This window comes from Anser brachyrhynchus (assembly GCF_964034855.1).
Source record: "Anser brachyrhynchus genome assembly, chromosome: 1".
Classification (NCBI taxonomy): domain Eukaryota; kingdom Metazoa; phylum Chordata; class Aves; order Anseriformes; family Anatidae; genus Anser; species Anser brachyrhynchus.
The window spans coordinates 26410288-26423863 of record NC_137694.1 but is presented as its reverse complement, the minus strand read 5'-3'; the positions used below and the strand labels follow the sequence as shown (position 1 = coordinate 26423863).

The following is a 13576-nucleotide window of genomic DNA, read 5'->3' as shown; positions in this document are numbered from 1 at the left end:
TGCTCTGCTCCTACAGCTGGCAGGGCACCTACAAGGGATGGACGAAGCGAGACAGTGTGAGCATTCCTGGCACTCTGCTTTTCCCTGCCAGTCAAGCCCTGCCCCCAAATACGGGAAGCGGTCTGACATCAGGCCACATTAGTTGTCCTCATCAGCTCTTCCACACTTCAGGATCCTACCTTCTCCATCCAAAGCAAGTGCGCTCAATAAAAAACGCTCAGTCCTCGGAGAGCAGAATCTGCTGGGGACTGCTGTGTCTTGTGCAGCGCCAGCAGAAGCTTCTCCCGTCTTTACACAGCGTGCATGTTCTACCAGTTTCTTGCAAAGGCTACACGCAGAAAGAGAGAACATACAGGCAGTCAGATCCAAAACATCCTTGCCTAGTATCCTTGCTCTTGCCTAGGACAGCAACTGACTTGAAACCAGTTCAGAACTGTCTGTGTGCGGTGTCAGTCTCCCCATGATGGTGGACCTGCTACACCACCAGGGATCTCTTTGAGGGTTTATCTAAAGGGACACTGGTAAGATCCCCGCTGAAAGAAAAGGTGCCTCTTTCCTGGTCAGTGGAGCGGAATTGGGCTTAGCAACACAAGCGGGATTTCTAAGAAAGCCTTGTGGGTGGAAGTTCTCCTCTACTTCCAAATCCTCTCTTGACTTGGGAAGGTGATTTATGAGAAGACATCACCGAGCCCAGCTTCAAGAAAGGTCTGAAGATATCGTTAAGCCTTTGTGCATCTATCACAAAGGGTGACAAATCAGCACGGACACTCTGACAACTCAGCCGCTCTAAAAGTGACGTACAAAACACTTACTCAAAATGTCCCGACCGGAGAGCATAATCCACAGCCGTATCGCAAACAATATCCTTGCAAGTAACGTTGGCACCGTAGGAAAGAAGTAGCTCTATTACATCCGTTTCCCCAGCAGAAGCGGCAAGCATAAGAGCAGTCCTAAAGCATCCAAAAGATGGTATGAAACATAGCAGCATTTGCAGGCTCTGTGTTGTTTTTATTCTAATCCCTGTTTCCTCCCCAAACAATTCCCTCCCCGATTCCTACAAGCACAGGGAAAGCAAAGCCACACACAGGGGAGTGCTGGAGGACTGAGGCTGGAAGACACCTCCAGACGCCTCCTGGCCAACCGCCTCCCCAGAGCAGACTCAGCCACGAGGCCAGAGCACGTTGCTCAAGGCTTCTTCCACTCTGCTCTTCAAAGCCTCCAAGGATGGAGGCTGCTCAAACCCCTGGTGCCACCTGCTCCCCTGATTAACCTTCCTCATGCTGAGAGGGTTTCTCCTAAGCAGCTGTGGGAAGGCCTCTTGTTTCACTTGATGCCCACTGTCTCTGACAACACTGACTCTCTTTCTCCTGCTCATTCCAGTGACAATGCTAAGGAGAGCCACATGCACTTTGGAGCAATGCCTCACCTTCCAAAGAAACTTTGAGCACACACATTCGCTCCTTTTTGAAGAAGAAACTTTACCATCTCTTTATGATGGCTGGAGATGGCAAGAAGAAGCGGGGTATTTCCCTCCTGAAAGGATAAAGAATGCCCGTCAGAACAACCCAGACGAATTAAGTGCCTTTCCCAAAGAGCAGTGCTGCCCAAATTCAAAACTTACCCAGTCCTTTGCTTCAAGGTGTGCACCATGCTCAACTAACATCTCTGCTAGAGACGTGTTAGGAGCTGCGGCAGCCAGGTGAAGGGCAGACTTGCCTCTGTAAACTTTGAGGTTTGGGTCGGCACGGTGCTCTAGCAGAATCGCCACGCATTCTTCATGCTGGCTCTCCACTGCCTGCAAACAACACAAAGAAAAGGAAGGACTTGTGCCATGTTTCACTCTGTCACAGCTACAGCAGCTTCCCAGTGCTGGAAGATAAGAGCGTCTTCCGAGATGAGCTAGTGTATGCCTATTATGTGCCGATTACAACTTTCATGTTTCTCTAAAGGTCGGTGTGAAGAATGCGGCAAGACACTTGTCATCTGAAGCACAATTGATAAAACCCCACTTAGAGCAGAGTAACGTGTTCCACATACCATCATGAGTGGCGATCTGCCAGTGTTGTCACAAAGGTTCAGCAGGCACTTCTCTTGAACCAGGAATCGAACAACGTCTGCATGGCCGTTCGCACAAGCAAGGTGCAGCGGTGTCCTAAAACCAAAATAAATTAGCTTTCCACAGGCAGGCAATGCCCCAAATCACTTCTGGCTGTGGAACACGCGCAGGGCCACAAGTCTCCACTTGCCAATGCCAAGCAGAACGTAAGCTTTGGAGGCTGTGGAACTCCATGAAGAGTGCGAAGTCAGTGTAAGTCTCCAAGTTTTTCCACAATCACTCGAGCGGCAGAAGGGCGGTGAATGCCCTGACGCTGATCACCCACAGGACAGGAGAGAACTGCTAATGCCCGAGCGGCTGCTAAACAACCCCACAGGGAGAGGACAGGGCAGTGGCGGTCGGCAGCACACCCTTCAAGCAGCGCTCGAGCCGCCCCAGCAATTCCAAGCAAAGCTGGATTGTTCCCCTCTGCCAGCTGAGAGGGAAAAGCCCTCTCAGTGACCAGCTCTTGAAGGGAATGACGACACGGGCTCCAAGATAGTCGAGAAATGGAGACCCTTTATTGTCCCAATGCCAGATCTTACATAGTTTTTCTGAGCCCCTCCACGCGCTGCACGTGGCTGGCAAACATAGTTACAGACTTCTGGTTGGTGCATTCCTTTTGATCACGCGTAGCCCTCTATAGGCCCGTCCGAGCCTAACAACTCCTCCTTAGTGGTTCCCACTTTCTCTTACTCTAGCCTGGTTACCACTCTATGCCTCTGAGTAACCTTCTTCTTAACCCGTCGCGCACTGCTGTATCAATCAGATCCAGTTTGTCACTGAACGGGTCACACCCATAAGCTCTGACCCAGGGTTCCAGAGGAGGCGGTGCCCTTGCTGCCGTGCTCCTGACTCTGCCCTGGGCTTCAGCCGTCTCTCTGCACGGGGCTGAAGGCTTTGCCAAGGGCTGGTAGGAGCATGTGCTCCCGACTATGTCCAGTGCCAGTGACTTCAGGGCGAGAGGCTGCCTGGCCGGACAACGCCCAGCCTCAGCCCTCCATCGCCTCAGCTCTTGCTGACACCTGCTGCAGAAGGAGGGTTGGTGCCAGAGCCGCGTACGCAGCGGCACCAGGCTGAAGCTCGCACGCCACGGGAGAGCGATCCCACCCCAAGCCTTTAAGCGCACCCCCCAGCCCCTCACCGCTTTGCCTGGTCTCGACGGTTTTTGCCTCGTTTCCTCAGCCACCAGTGCCGCCTCAGCCGGGCCAGGTCGCCACGGGCGGCCGCGCGGTGCAGCCCGTGCAGGCCCTCCTCTGGCAGCTGGTGGGCATCGCTGTCTCTGGACAGGGAAGTGCTGCTGGGCATCGGATGCTCCTGGCCCCGGTGGAGGAGCCCCAGGAGCCTCTGCATGCTGCAGCAAGGATGTGGGCACAAGCCCACCTGGGGCCACCAGAGCCCTGCGGGCCCTGCTTGGGTCCGACACGGACAGGCGCAGGGGCAGGGGAGCCGAGCCCCGAGCAGCGGCTGTGGCCTGGTGCTCCCAGGCAGGGCAGGGACGCACCGAGGCTCCCAGCCAGGGCAGCGCTGTTGCTCCCACAGCAGAGGCAACAGCACTGAGCACTCCTGCTGGCAGGGGTGCACATACACTGCGTCTCAGCGATGGTGGCACATTGTGTCACAATGGGCATCACCAGGGGCGTCACAAGTGTCCTCTTAAGTTGGAGGGCCACACCCCCCCACAGTCCAGCAGTGACTGCGGCACTTTCTGGCTCCTGCCTTAAGAGCTCTTTGTGCCTCAGTTGACGTTCTTCCGCAGCGTGGATGGGGATCTCGGGCCATGCGATGGGGCAGGGCTCCTCAGGAGGCATCGAGAACGTGCCTGGCTGGCAGGGGCACTGCATTACTTCCCTGTGGCCATGGTTGAGCTGGCACCTGCCCCAGTTGTACTGGGTCTGTCTGGGATGGAGTTAACATTCCCTGCGGCAGCCCATATAGTGTTGTTCTCTGCACTGGTACAGAATCATAGAATCATAGAATCATTAAGGCTGGAAGAGACCTTCAAGATCACTGGTCCAACCATCACCCTACTACCAATGTCACTCACTAACCCACGTCCCTAAGCGCCAGGTCCAACCTTGCCTTGAACACCTCCAGGGACGGTGACGCCACCACCTCCCTGGGCAACCAGCTCCAATGTCTGACTGCTCTTTCTGAGAAGAAATGTCTCCTCATTTATAACCTTATCCTCCCCTGGTGCAACTTGAGGCCATTCCCTCCAATCCTGTCACTAGTTACCTGAGAGAAGAGGTGGACCCCCAGCTCCCCACACCTTCCTTTCAGGTAGTTGTAGACAGCAATAAGGTCTCCCCTGAGGTCTCACCAGCTTTATAGCCCTTTTCTGGACACGTTCCAGGGCCTTGATGTCCTTCTTGCACTGAGGAGCCCAAAGCTGAACACAGTACTCAAGGTGCAGCCTCACCAGAGCAGAGTACAGGGGAAAAATCACCTCCCTGGTGCTGCTGGCTACACTTTTCCTGATACAAGCCAGGATGCCGTTGGCCTTCTTGGACACCTGGGCACACTGCTGGCTCACGTTCAGGCGAGCATCGACCAACACCCCCAGATCCTTTTCCTCTGCACAGCTCTTGAGCCACTCTCCCCCAAGCCTGTAGTGCTGCATGGGGTTGTTGTGGCCAAAATGCAGGACCCGGCACTTAGCCATGTTGAACCTCATCCCATCGGCCTCTGCCCATCGAACCATCCTGTCCAGGTCACTCTGCAGGGCCTTCTGTATTTTAGGAGTAGTTTTAGCTGTATTTTAGGAGTAGTTTTCAAAAAAATGCCTAGTTTGAATGTTTAGGGAGTAGGGACACTTGAGGATGAAGAGGGCTGCAGAGGACTAAGTCTAACACTGGTGTGCAATAGTCCTTTGCAGGTTCCCTTTAGATGTTCTGTGTGTAGCCTGTGGAATTTCTTTCAGTAACTTCTGAAATGCTTGTAGTTGGAGGTGAAAACGTGTTCCTTCCTTAAGCATTCCCCTCTTATTGTGCGTTTCCCTATTTTCACAGCTGGATATCATTAGTGATCAGATGAAGGTGGAGCAGACGAAGTCCCAGTCCAGAAAACAAGCCATAGTTCTACCAAGATGGAAGTAGACTGCGAGCACTTGCCTTCTGCCCCGTAATTCGGGCAGTTTCCAGGCAGTGAGCAAGAGCAGTCATTGGCCCCGCCATGCCGGCAAGAATGCGGCGGTTCTGTGCACATAACAGCCTGCCTTTAATTCCAAGTTCTGTCACCCTCCTTGGTATTTAATAAACCATGTCATGTAGTGCGGGTCTTTGTCTTCTTCTCCCTTCCGGGGTTTGCTTCTCCCCTCCCCTACTCATTTGACCGTTCCCTCTAATTCCTGCCGCTGGCAGGGGCACAGCAATACTTCCGCATGGCTGTGGTTGATCTGGCAGCTGTCCTAGCTCACCCCCACACTCTCCCGGGCACAGGGCAGCACCGTACCCACATCCAGGGACAGGTCCCCCCTGACGTCTGTTAAAAATTACTCCTTTAGCCAGATAGAATTAGTTTATTGAGTAAGTGATCAACAAGCAAAACAGCTCTGGGCGGCCGGGGAGTCCATGCTCCTCAAATGGCGCGTGCCCGCCCCCTTTCACAGTCCCTTATATCACTGAGTTCTTCCAGGGTTACGTAGCGCCCCTTTCTGCTACTGCAGCTGCGTCGACTGTTGCTAGGGGGTCGTCTTCGGTCCCTCTGGTGGTCGCACGGATGAAGGCCGTAGTCTTCCTCCGCTTGGTATGTGGTGTTTTTCCCTCCTTAACCGGTCATGCTGGTTTGTCTTAAGATAGGACAGTGGGTTATCAATTTTGCAGTTATAGTATTTACACAAAGTTCTCTCAACTTTCCGTCCGAGACAGCAACAGGCAGGGAGCCTCAAGGTCCTTACAGCCACCTGGTGACTCCCTTTGTTCCTTCTTAATATAGCCATGGGAAATAATGAACAAACATGCTTCATACACCACAATCCCTCCTCTTTCTTTTAGTTAGTTATTTTGTTCATTAATTCCTGGTATGCCTGACTGCTGAGCCTTAGAGATTCAGCATCCTCACTCGTGGTTATGGGTTCGTATTTGGCACTGATATGCATCAGATGTGCTGCCTCCAAACGTTTTTTTACAATCGTGATTACTCGATTAAGAATACATGGTCCAAAAGTTAGACTCAATATTAGTAACAACAAAGGTCCCGCTATTGTCGACAGTAAGGTTGTAAGCCAGGGTGAATAATTAAACCAAGATTCGTACCAATTCTGCTTAGCCTCATTTTCTCGTCTTCTTTTCTCTAAGCCTTCAATGAGCTTCATCATTGTATCCCTCACTACTCCAGTGTGGTCTGCATATACACAGCATTCTTCTTTCAAGGCGGCACATAATCCATCATGTTGTAAATACACCAGATCCAATCCTCTACGATTTTGCAAAACAACTTCTGATAGTGACCGTACCGATTTTTCCAGGGCAGTAATTGACTGTTCAATTCGAGTTAAGTCCTCATCTACAGCCACACGTAGGGAGGTAAACTCCTGACTCTGTCTGACCAGAGAGGCCATTCCAGTGCCCACCCTGGTGCCTCCCAAAATTATTAACGTTGCCAATGTTATAGCCGTAATACAGCCATGGGAAATAATGAACAAACATGCTTCAAACACCACAACGTCCAGCTCCTGCGGGGCCATTCTTCACTTGTGCTGCCACAGTGCTGTCGCTGGGTTGGTGACAGCGGCTGAAGGTGTCCTCGTGCTCCAGACCGTCTGGGTGCAGAGGGCCCTCCCCGAATTTGCCAGAGGAATGGCAGAAGATCTCTTCCTATAGGAGTATTGGGTTTACATAGCAAGGTTTTATTTGCAGGGCGCTGCAGGGGTAGCCTCTGTGAGAAGAGTCCAGAAGATGCCCATGTTAGATAAGGGCCAGATTCCGTTGGCTCCAAAGGGACCTGATGCTGGCCAGAGATGAGCCAAAAATTGCTGTTTGTGCATCTGTGAAAGCATATTTAAGAAAGGGAAGACAAACAAACAAAACTGTGGAACAACATCAGCTGGGAGAGGGAGGAGTGAGAACCAGCCCTGCAGACACCAAGCTCAGTGCAGAAGGAGGGCAGGAGGTGCTGCAGGTGCCAGAGCTGAAGTTCCCCTGTGGCCTATGGAGAGGCCCCTGGTGGAGCAGGCTGTCCCCTTGCAGCCCATGGGTCCCACATGGAGCAGATCTCCACGCTGCAGCCCGTGGAGGAGCCCCCGGTGGAGCAGGTGGATGTGGCCTGGAGGAGGCTGCGGCCCGTGGAGAGCCCCCGCAGGAGCAGGCCCCGGGCCGGAGCTGCAGCCCGTGGAGAGGAGCCCACGCAGGAGCAGGGGGTCTGGGGGGAGCTGCCGCCCGTGGGGGACTGAGGTTGGAGCAGTTTGCTTCTGGGGGATGGACCCCATGATACGGACCAACGTTGGAGCAGTTCTTGAAGAGTTGCTGCCTGTGGGCAGCAGTCCTGCTCAGTTCTGGAAGGATGGCATCTCATGGGAGGGACCCCACATGGAGCTGGGGCAGAGAGTGACCGTGAAGGAGCGGTGGAGACAAAGCATCAGGGACTTGGTTCATGGAAGAAGACTATAACTCAACACAAATAAGTTATAAAGCAGGTATGTGGTTTATTTTGGCGCCGGTCACATGCGGGATAGCCCCCAAAGGCACGCGCACCTTAACGCGGCAACTTGCCTTGGTTATATGCAGTAAAAAGTTACATATGCATGAAGTTTCCCAATACGCTTATGCGTATGCCTAACCTATCCCCGCTTTGTATTAAAATTAGCTCCAAGAAGTCATTTCCATAAACCCCTCCCATCTGCGCCTGCGCAGTGCCTTCTGGTGGTGGTCGTCGGGGGGTCGTGGGGATGAAGTCCGGTAACTCCTCTTCATCACCACTAGTTGACCCCGTGCCTTTGTACAGACTCAGCTGCCCCTTGGCTCTTGTCCAAACCACAAGGTCGGTCTCAGCTGGTTTTTGAGACAGGTTCCCCATTTTTGTCAGGAAACATCTTCTGTGAGGGGCCCCAAGACTCCTTGTTTCGATTAATTTGCACAGCAGTAAGCAAAGACACGCAGCAATATCTATTTTAAAGCAATTAAGCAAGCCCCCTTTCTTTCATTCCTGGCTTTAATTATTACAATTGTTTTATTTAGAAATCATTAATACGATTAAGCAAGCCCGCGTTCTTCTATCCCTGGCTTCAGTCCCCCCTTTCTAGAAGATTAGTAAATTCTTTTACTCGCAGCAAAGATTCCCAACTTGGTACTGATCACTTAATGCCATACCATGGACGTGCAACAAAGAAGTCAGCATGGCTATGCGGTATAACATTCTCCAGTTCCAGAGTAGTATAATTACATACAATACAAGACTCATACCAACTAAGGTCAATATGACTATGATCGGGTGACACAATGTATTGAGAATGCCATTTGCCGTTGGTGACCACCCGAAGATTGTGTCCCACCAGTGATGACCAGCACCTTGTTTATATTGTATTGTTAGACTTGATCAACTGGTGGGATACCACTGGTGCCAAATATAAAAATCACACCCGACAATTCTAACAAAGTTACAAATACAAAAGTTAGAATGATTTTTGCTAGGGAGAGTAATATTCTCCTTATCTACTTCTGCAAAAGCACAAGCAGTTCTTAAACACACACAGCCTTGACCAATATATAAGCACAGTCTTTTGACTAGTATTTGGATGAATTTCAAAGTGGAAAACACCTTGCTCAGTGTCAAGACATACGTCCTGAGCGTCAATTGTGTTGCTTTCACAGATAAATCCTTTAATCACTAATCATTAATATGATTAAGCAAGCCCCCATTCTTCTATCCCTGGCTTCAGACTGACCGCAGCCCCCATTCCCCCGTGCCGCTCAGGGGGAGGAGGTGGAAGAGGGTGGGTGGGACGAAGTTGGCTTTGGTTTCTTTCCTTTGTTTCTCACTTCTCTGGTTTGTTAGTAAGTAACAGCCAATAGATTTTACTAATTTCCATACTCTGAGTTTGTTTTGCCCTTCACAATAACTGTTGAGTGAACTCCCTGTTCTTGTCTCAACCCTTGAGCCCTTTTCATCGTATTTTCTCCCCCTTTTCCCTTTGAGGAGTGGGAGTGAGTGAGCGGTTGTGATGGAGCTCAGCTGCCCACCTGAGTAAAACCACCACAGAGGTGTGTCCCACAGTCACTCCATAGGCAAACAAGGGGTCTTGCAAAGTAACTCCTTCACAGGGAATGAGAACTTCCCCCTGCCCCCTTCTTTTGCTCCCTCCGTAGAGGTTTGCAGTCCAAGGCAGTCGCGTGCTGTTGCGGAGAGTGGATCGCGGCGGGCAGGCGATTTTCCGCATCGAGGCCGCTGGAGGCAGTCAAGGGAGCCGCAAGGACCCAGCAAGTTGACTCCACGCCTCAAGACTTCCTCCAACAAGAAGGAAAGAAGGGTAATGGTTGTAGGCGACTCCCTTCTGAAGGGAACAGAGGGCCCCATATGTCAGCTAGACCCTACCCGTAGGGAAGTCTGCAGCCTACCTGGGGCTCGGGTCAAGGACATTACCAGGAAACTTCCTGACCTCGTTAGCCCCCCTCCGATTATTACCCATTAGTGAGAATTCAGGGTGGCAGTGATGAAACTGCTGAGAGAAGCCTGGAGACTATCAAAAGGGACTTCAGGGGATTGGGGCAATTGCTGGATGGAGTGGGTGCACAGGTGGTGTTTTCCTCTGCCTTCAGCCCTCCCTGAATTTGCCAGATGAGTGGCAGAAGATCTCTTTATATGGGGGAGCCCGGGTCTCAGAGGATGCTGGTTTGAAGCCTACAAATCATTTCCCCTGCATTCAGAAATCTGGCCGCAGCATTAAAGCTCTCTGCCAGCCTCATGGACAGTGTGGTTGAGGTCCCCCGCTTGTCGTGGGCTATCCCTTTTGCAAGGGAACCATTTCCAGCCACAAGAGACAAATGACACCTCTGTCTTTGTGTTTTCTCCCTTTTTCCATCCCAAGCCCTTGTCCCTAGTTCACCCAGGAGTTTCCCTTGGTACTGTGTAACTCACAGGACACATCTGCAAGAGGGTTGGTCTGCTTCCCACAACGGAAATAATACATTTGATGTTCACAGGATGCTCCTGGTCAGTAAGAGAGACGAGCAGAAGGAATCAGAGGGAACAGTCACATGGGCATGGGAGAGGAGAAGCAAAGTCCGTAAGGGAGAAGGGAACAGACAAAGACCCACACTACGTGACATGGTTTATTAAATGCCAAGGCGGGCGACAGAACTTGGAATTAAAGGCAGGCTGTTATCTGCACAGAACCGCTGCGTTCTTGCCAGCGTGGTGGGGGCAATGGCTGCTTTTGCTCACGGCCTGGAAACTGCCCGAATTATGGGGCAGAAGGCAAGTGTTGGCAGTCATCTTCCATCTTGGTAGAACTATGGCTTGTTTTCTGGACTGGGACTTTGTCTGCTCCGCCTTCATCTGATCAGTAATGATATCCAGCTGTGAAAACAGGGAAACACACAATAAGAAGAAAATGCACAAGGCAGGAACACCTTTTCACCTCCAATTACCAGTATTCCAGAAGTTAGTGAAGGAAATACCACAGGCTACACACAGAACGTTGTGAGGGAACCTGCAAATGACTCTTGCTCATCAGTGTTAGACTCTAGTCCTCTGCAGCCCTCTTCATCCTCAAGTGTCCCTACTCTCTAAGCATTCAAACTGGGCATTCTTTGGAACACTACTCCTAAAATACAGCTTCTGCATTCACCTTGAAAACGTTGAAAAGGATCTGCCTTTGAAAAGGCAAACATCTTCCTGCTGCAACCTGGCCCTAACGCAGCCTTCAGTGTGGCATGTCTTTGTCTGGTGCCTGTTCTCCTATTACCATTTGTACGGTTATTTTGTCTATTCTCCCTTTCTTTCCCTTCACTCTTTCCCTTACGGCTTTGCAGAAGAAGAAGGGCACTCTGTATTTTGCACACCCCGCAATGACCAGAGGTCTTCAGCCCGCCCCCATACAGTTGTGTACTCTTCTGATGCTTAGCAGTTGTTTTAGCATAAAGAAGGTGTGTTTTGGAACCACAAAGGGATTCTAACTTGAGGCTCAGAAGCGTAAGCTTGCTCACAGATATGCTTTAAGAGGGGTTGAGAATAACATTTATGAATGCTGACCTTAGCCACGCAGGCTTCAGTGGTGCTTCCGGTGGAGCTTAGCGTTGTTTTCGTCTAGACGCTGACGAGCTCTGAAAAAGTCAGATGCATGCAAGAATTATATTTGGTTACAGTTTGGCAAAGCTACTCTCCAGGTCTTTGACCAACATTCGACTTCTGAGAGTGGAAGGGATTAATGGCATCTAAACACAAAAACATCATTTGATTTGAGGTTTTTGGAGAGCTTGCATCCATTGTGGAAAAGTACCGCCAATGCTGTGTATTTATGTGGCTTCTTCTGGAAGATGCATCACCTGCATAAAGAGTCAGGGATATCCTCCCCTGCCTAAGGAAATCTCAAATCTCAGACATGCTGCTGAAATGGCAGCCAAAGCCGTAGACTTCACAGAATCAGATTCTACTATCTAGAAGGCTCCTACTTCTTTAAGCATTCTTAGTTTGTTGTCATGACAATAGGACATGCAGTTCCTCTTTTCTGCCTTACATCGCTGTACTGGGTGTACGTGGCAAGGTTTTGGCTGTAATGGGCTGCAGGGTTGGCCTCTGTGAGAAGAGTCCAGGATCTCCATGCTGCAGCCTGTGGAGGAGCCCCCGGTGGAGCAGGTGGATGTGGCCTGGAGGAGGCTGCGGCCCATGGAGAGCCCCCGCAGGAGCAGGCCCCAGGCAGAGAGTGACTATGAGAGTGACTATAGGCATATTTACTGACGTAATGTTGGTCAGGTATACAAGAGGGATTTTAGGAGGAGAACGTACAAGGAAAAAGCAGCATCTTGCTTTCACTCCAAAACCCAGTCTGGACATACCTTTGCAGGTCATTTTCTAGACCTTCTCTGAGCTTTTGTTCCTCCAGATAGTAGCGCTTGTACCTTTCCAGTTTTGCCTGAATGGACTCATCTGGAAAAGTATGCTCTTGTGGTGTCTTTCTCCCTCCATCCTCCTCTTCAGAGTCAGCATCTCTGCTTCTGTGCTTTAGGTTCTTTCTCAGAGAAGCACAAGGAGGGGATCTTGTCAGTTCTTGCATGTCTGGAGAGGCTGCCCGTGTCTGAAGCAGATAATGGAATTTCCATCACCACAAAGAAGAAGAGAACCATCCCCCCATCAGTCACACATACCCAGTTTCAAGGGCCCAGCCTCACTAAGGGGAGGCCACTTGCCTCCTCACTACCACCAGCAGTGAAGGCAGAAGCCGGAAACTCCCACAGGTCAACCATTCATTTTAGTCTGGAGGACACCAGTTCTCAGCACTCTGTTCTTACTTCAGAGTTAGTGCTAAGACACTTCTGTCTCTGTAAGACAGTCCTCTGCTTGTAAGCCTTTTCCAAAGGCTCCATACACAATTCACAGGGACTTCTGTGCCTGTGGAGAACAACGCCTCACAGAAAGAATGAGGGGCAAGACCCCCCCCATCACCTGCGACTTCTGGTCCGAGCACTTGTTCCTTGTCAGGCTCTTTCTTATCTCTGTCTCATGCTGTTGCTTTTGCCTGTGACCCACCTTGTAAGTCTTCAGAAGAGCTTTGATGCATGCCACCTCTTCTTGCAGCTGGCCATTGCTCTTCTCCAGTTTTTCCTGAGACCCACGCAGAGCAGACAGCTCTTCTTGCAGGTCGCAATTTTGTGCTTCTAGCTGCCTGCATTTTCCAGACTCCATCTCCAGCTGCTGCGAAAGTTCATTGAGCTGTGGAGAGCAATGCATAAAGGGGTAGGGCGTCAAGATGGTCTTTGTCACCTTCTGACTCGGTATTAAAAGCAAAGTAAAGGCAGGCTCGTCTTTCAAGAGAAGAACAGCTTTAAGATCTTTGCTGACAGGATTCCCCAAGTTTCCATCCTTCCTCGGTTCTTTTGCTAGGGACGCTCTTGCCCAAAATGCTCCTCTGCTCATGGGACATCAAACACACCTCTACCCAGACACCAGAAAGAATGCCTATTGTGTGTGGGGGGAAGCGCTGCAGTGCAGAACGGACTAGGCACGAGCAACAAATACTCTTCCTGCCCTTACTCTGAAAGCTTTGGAAACAGTGCCTCAGGAGGCCACTTTGACAGAACTGCTGGAGGAAGGCATTTTCTCTCTAGGTCAAAGCTGATGTTTGGTTGCAAGGATACGGAGGATATAGCAGATGTCCCATTAAGTCCCAAAGGCCAGCTGCGATGCTGTCTTACTCTTCTCCCCCAGAAATACACCTTTTCTATACCTTCTAAAAATACACTCGGGAGGTTCCTGCCTTTTATAAATAGATAGAAACCGAACAAACAAAAATCCCTCAAAACAAACACAAACAAAAAATAAAAAACA

General features: G+C 50.8%; 1 protein-coding gene across 2 annotated transcripts; it reads right to left on the bottom strand.

Annotated features, from left to right (window-relative positions):
* Positions 1-577: 577 nt before the first annotated feature.
* Positions 578-13441, bottom strand: LOC308194738 (uncharacterized protein). Of its 2 annotated transcripts, XR_013950821.1 has the most exons (5): positions 12779-13441; positions 12088-12326; positions 2038-2152; positions 1427-1795; positions 578-950 (listed from the first exon to the last, which is right to left on the bottom strand). XR_013950821.1 is itself a non-coding variant. In XM_080591007.1 (4 exons), the coding sequence occupies exons 1-4, from the start codon at positions 13163-13165 to the stop codon at positions 1556-1558; spliced, it is 981 nt and encodes a 326-aa protein (XP_080447133.1). In that variant the 5' UTR covers positions 13166-13441; the 3' UTR covers positions 1381-1555. The 2 variants fall into 2 exon arrangements, 1 of the variants encoding a protein (XP_080447133.1); XM_080591007.1 differs by lacking the exon at positions 578-950 and having other exon boundaries at positions 1381-1795.
* Between the last annotated feature and the right edge of the window lie 135 nt (positions 13442-13576).

What these genes read in the sequence shown, in the direction of transcription:
- LOC308194738 (XM_080591007.1), bottom strand. Translation starts at nt 13,165, where the DNA reads ATGAGCAGAGGAGCATTTTGGGCAAGAGCGTCCCTAGCAAAAGAACCG. An exon ending in CTAGAAAATGACCTGCAAAG is followed by an intron (nt 2,153 to 12,087) that starts GTATGTCCAGAC and finishes TTTTGGTTTTAG; the next exon opens with GACACCGCTGCACCTTGCTT. An exon ending in GCAGATCGCCACTCATGATG is followed by an intron (nt 1,796 to 2,037) that starts GTATGTGGAACA and finishes TGTTGTTTGCAG; the next exon opens with GCAGTGGAGAGCCAGCATGA.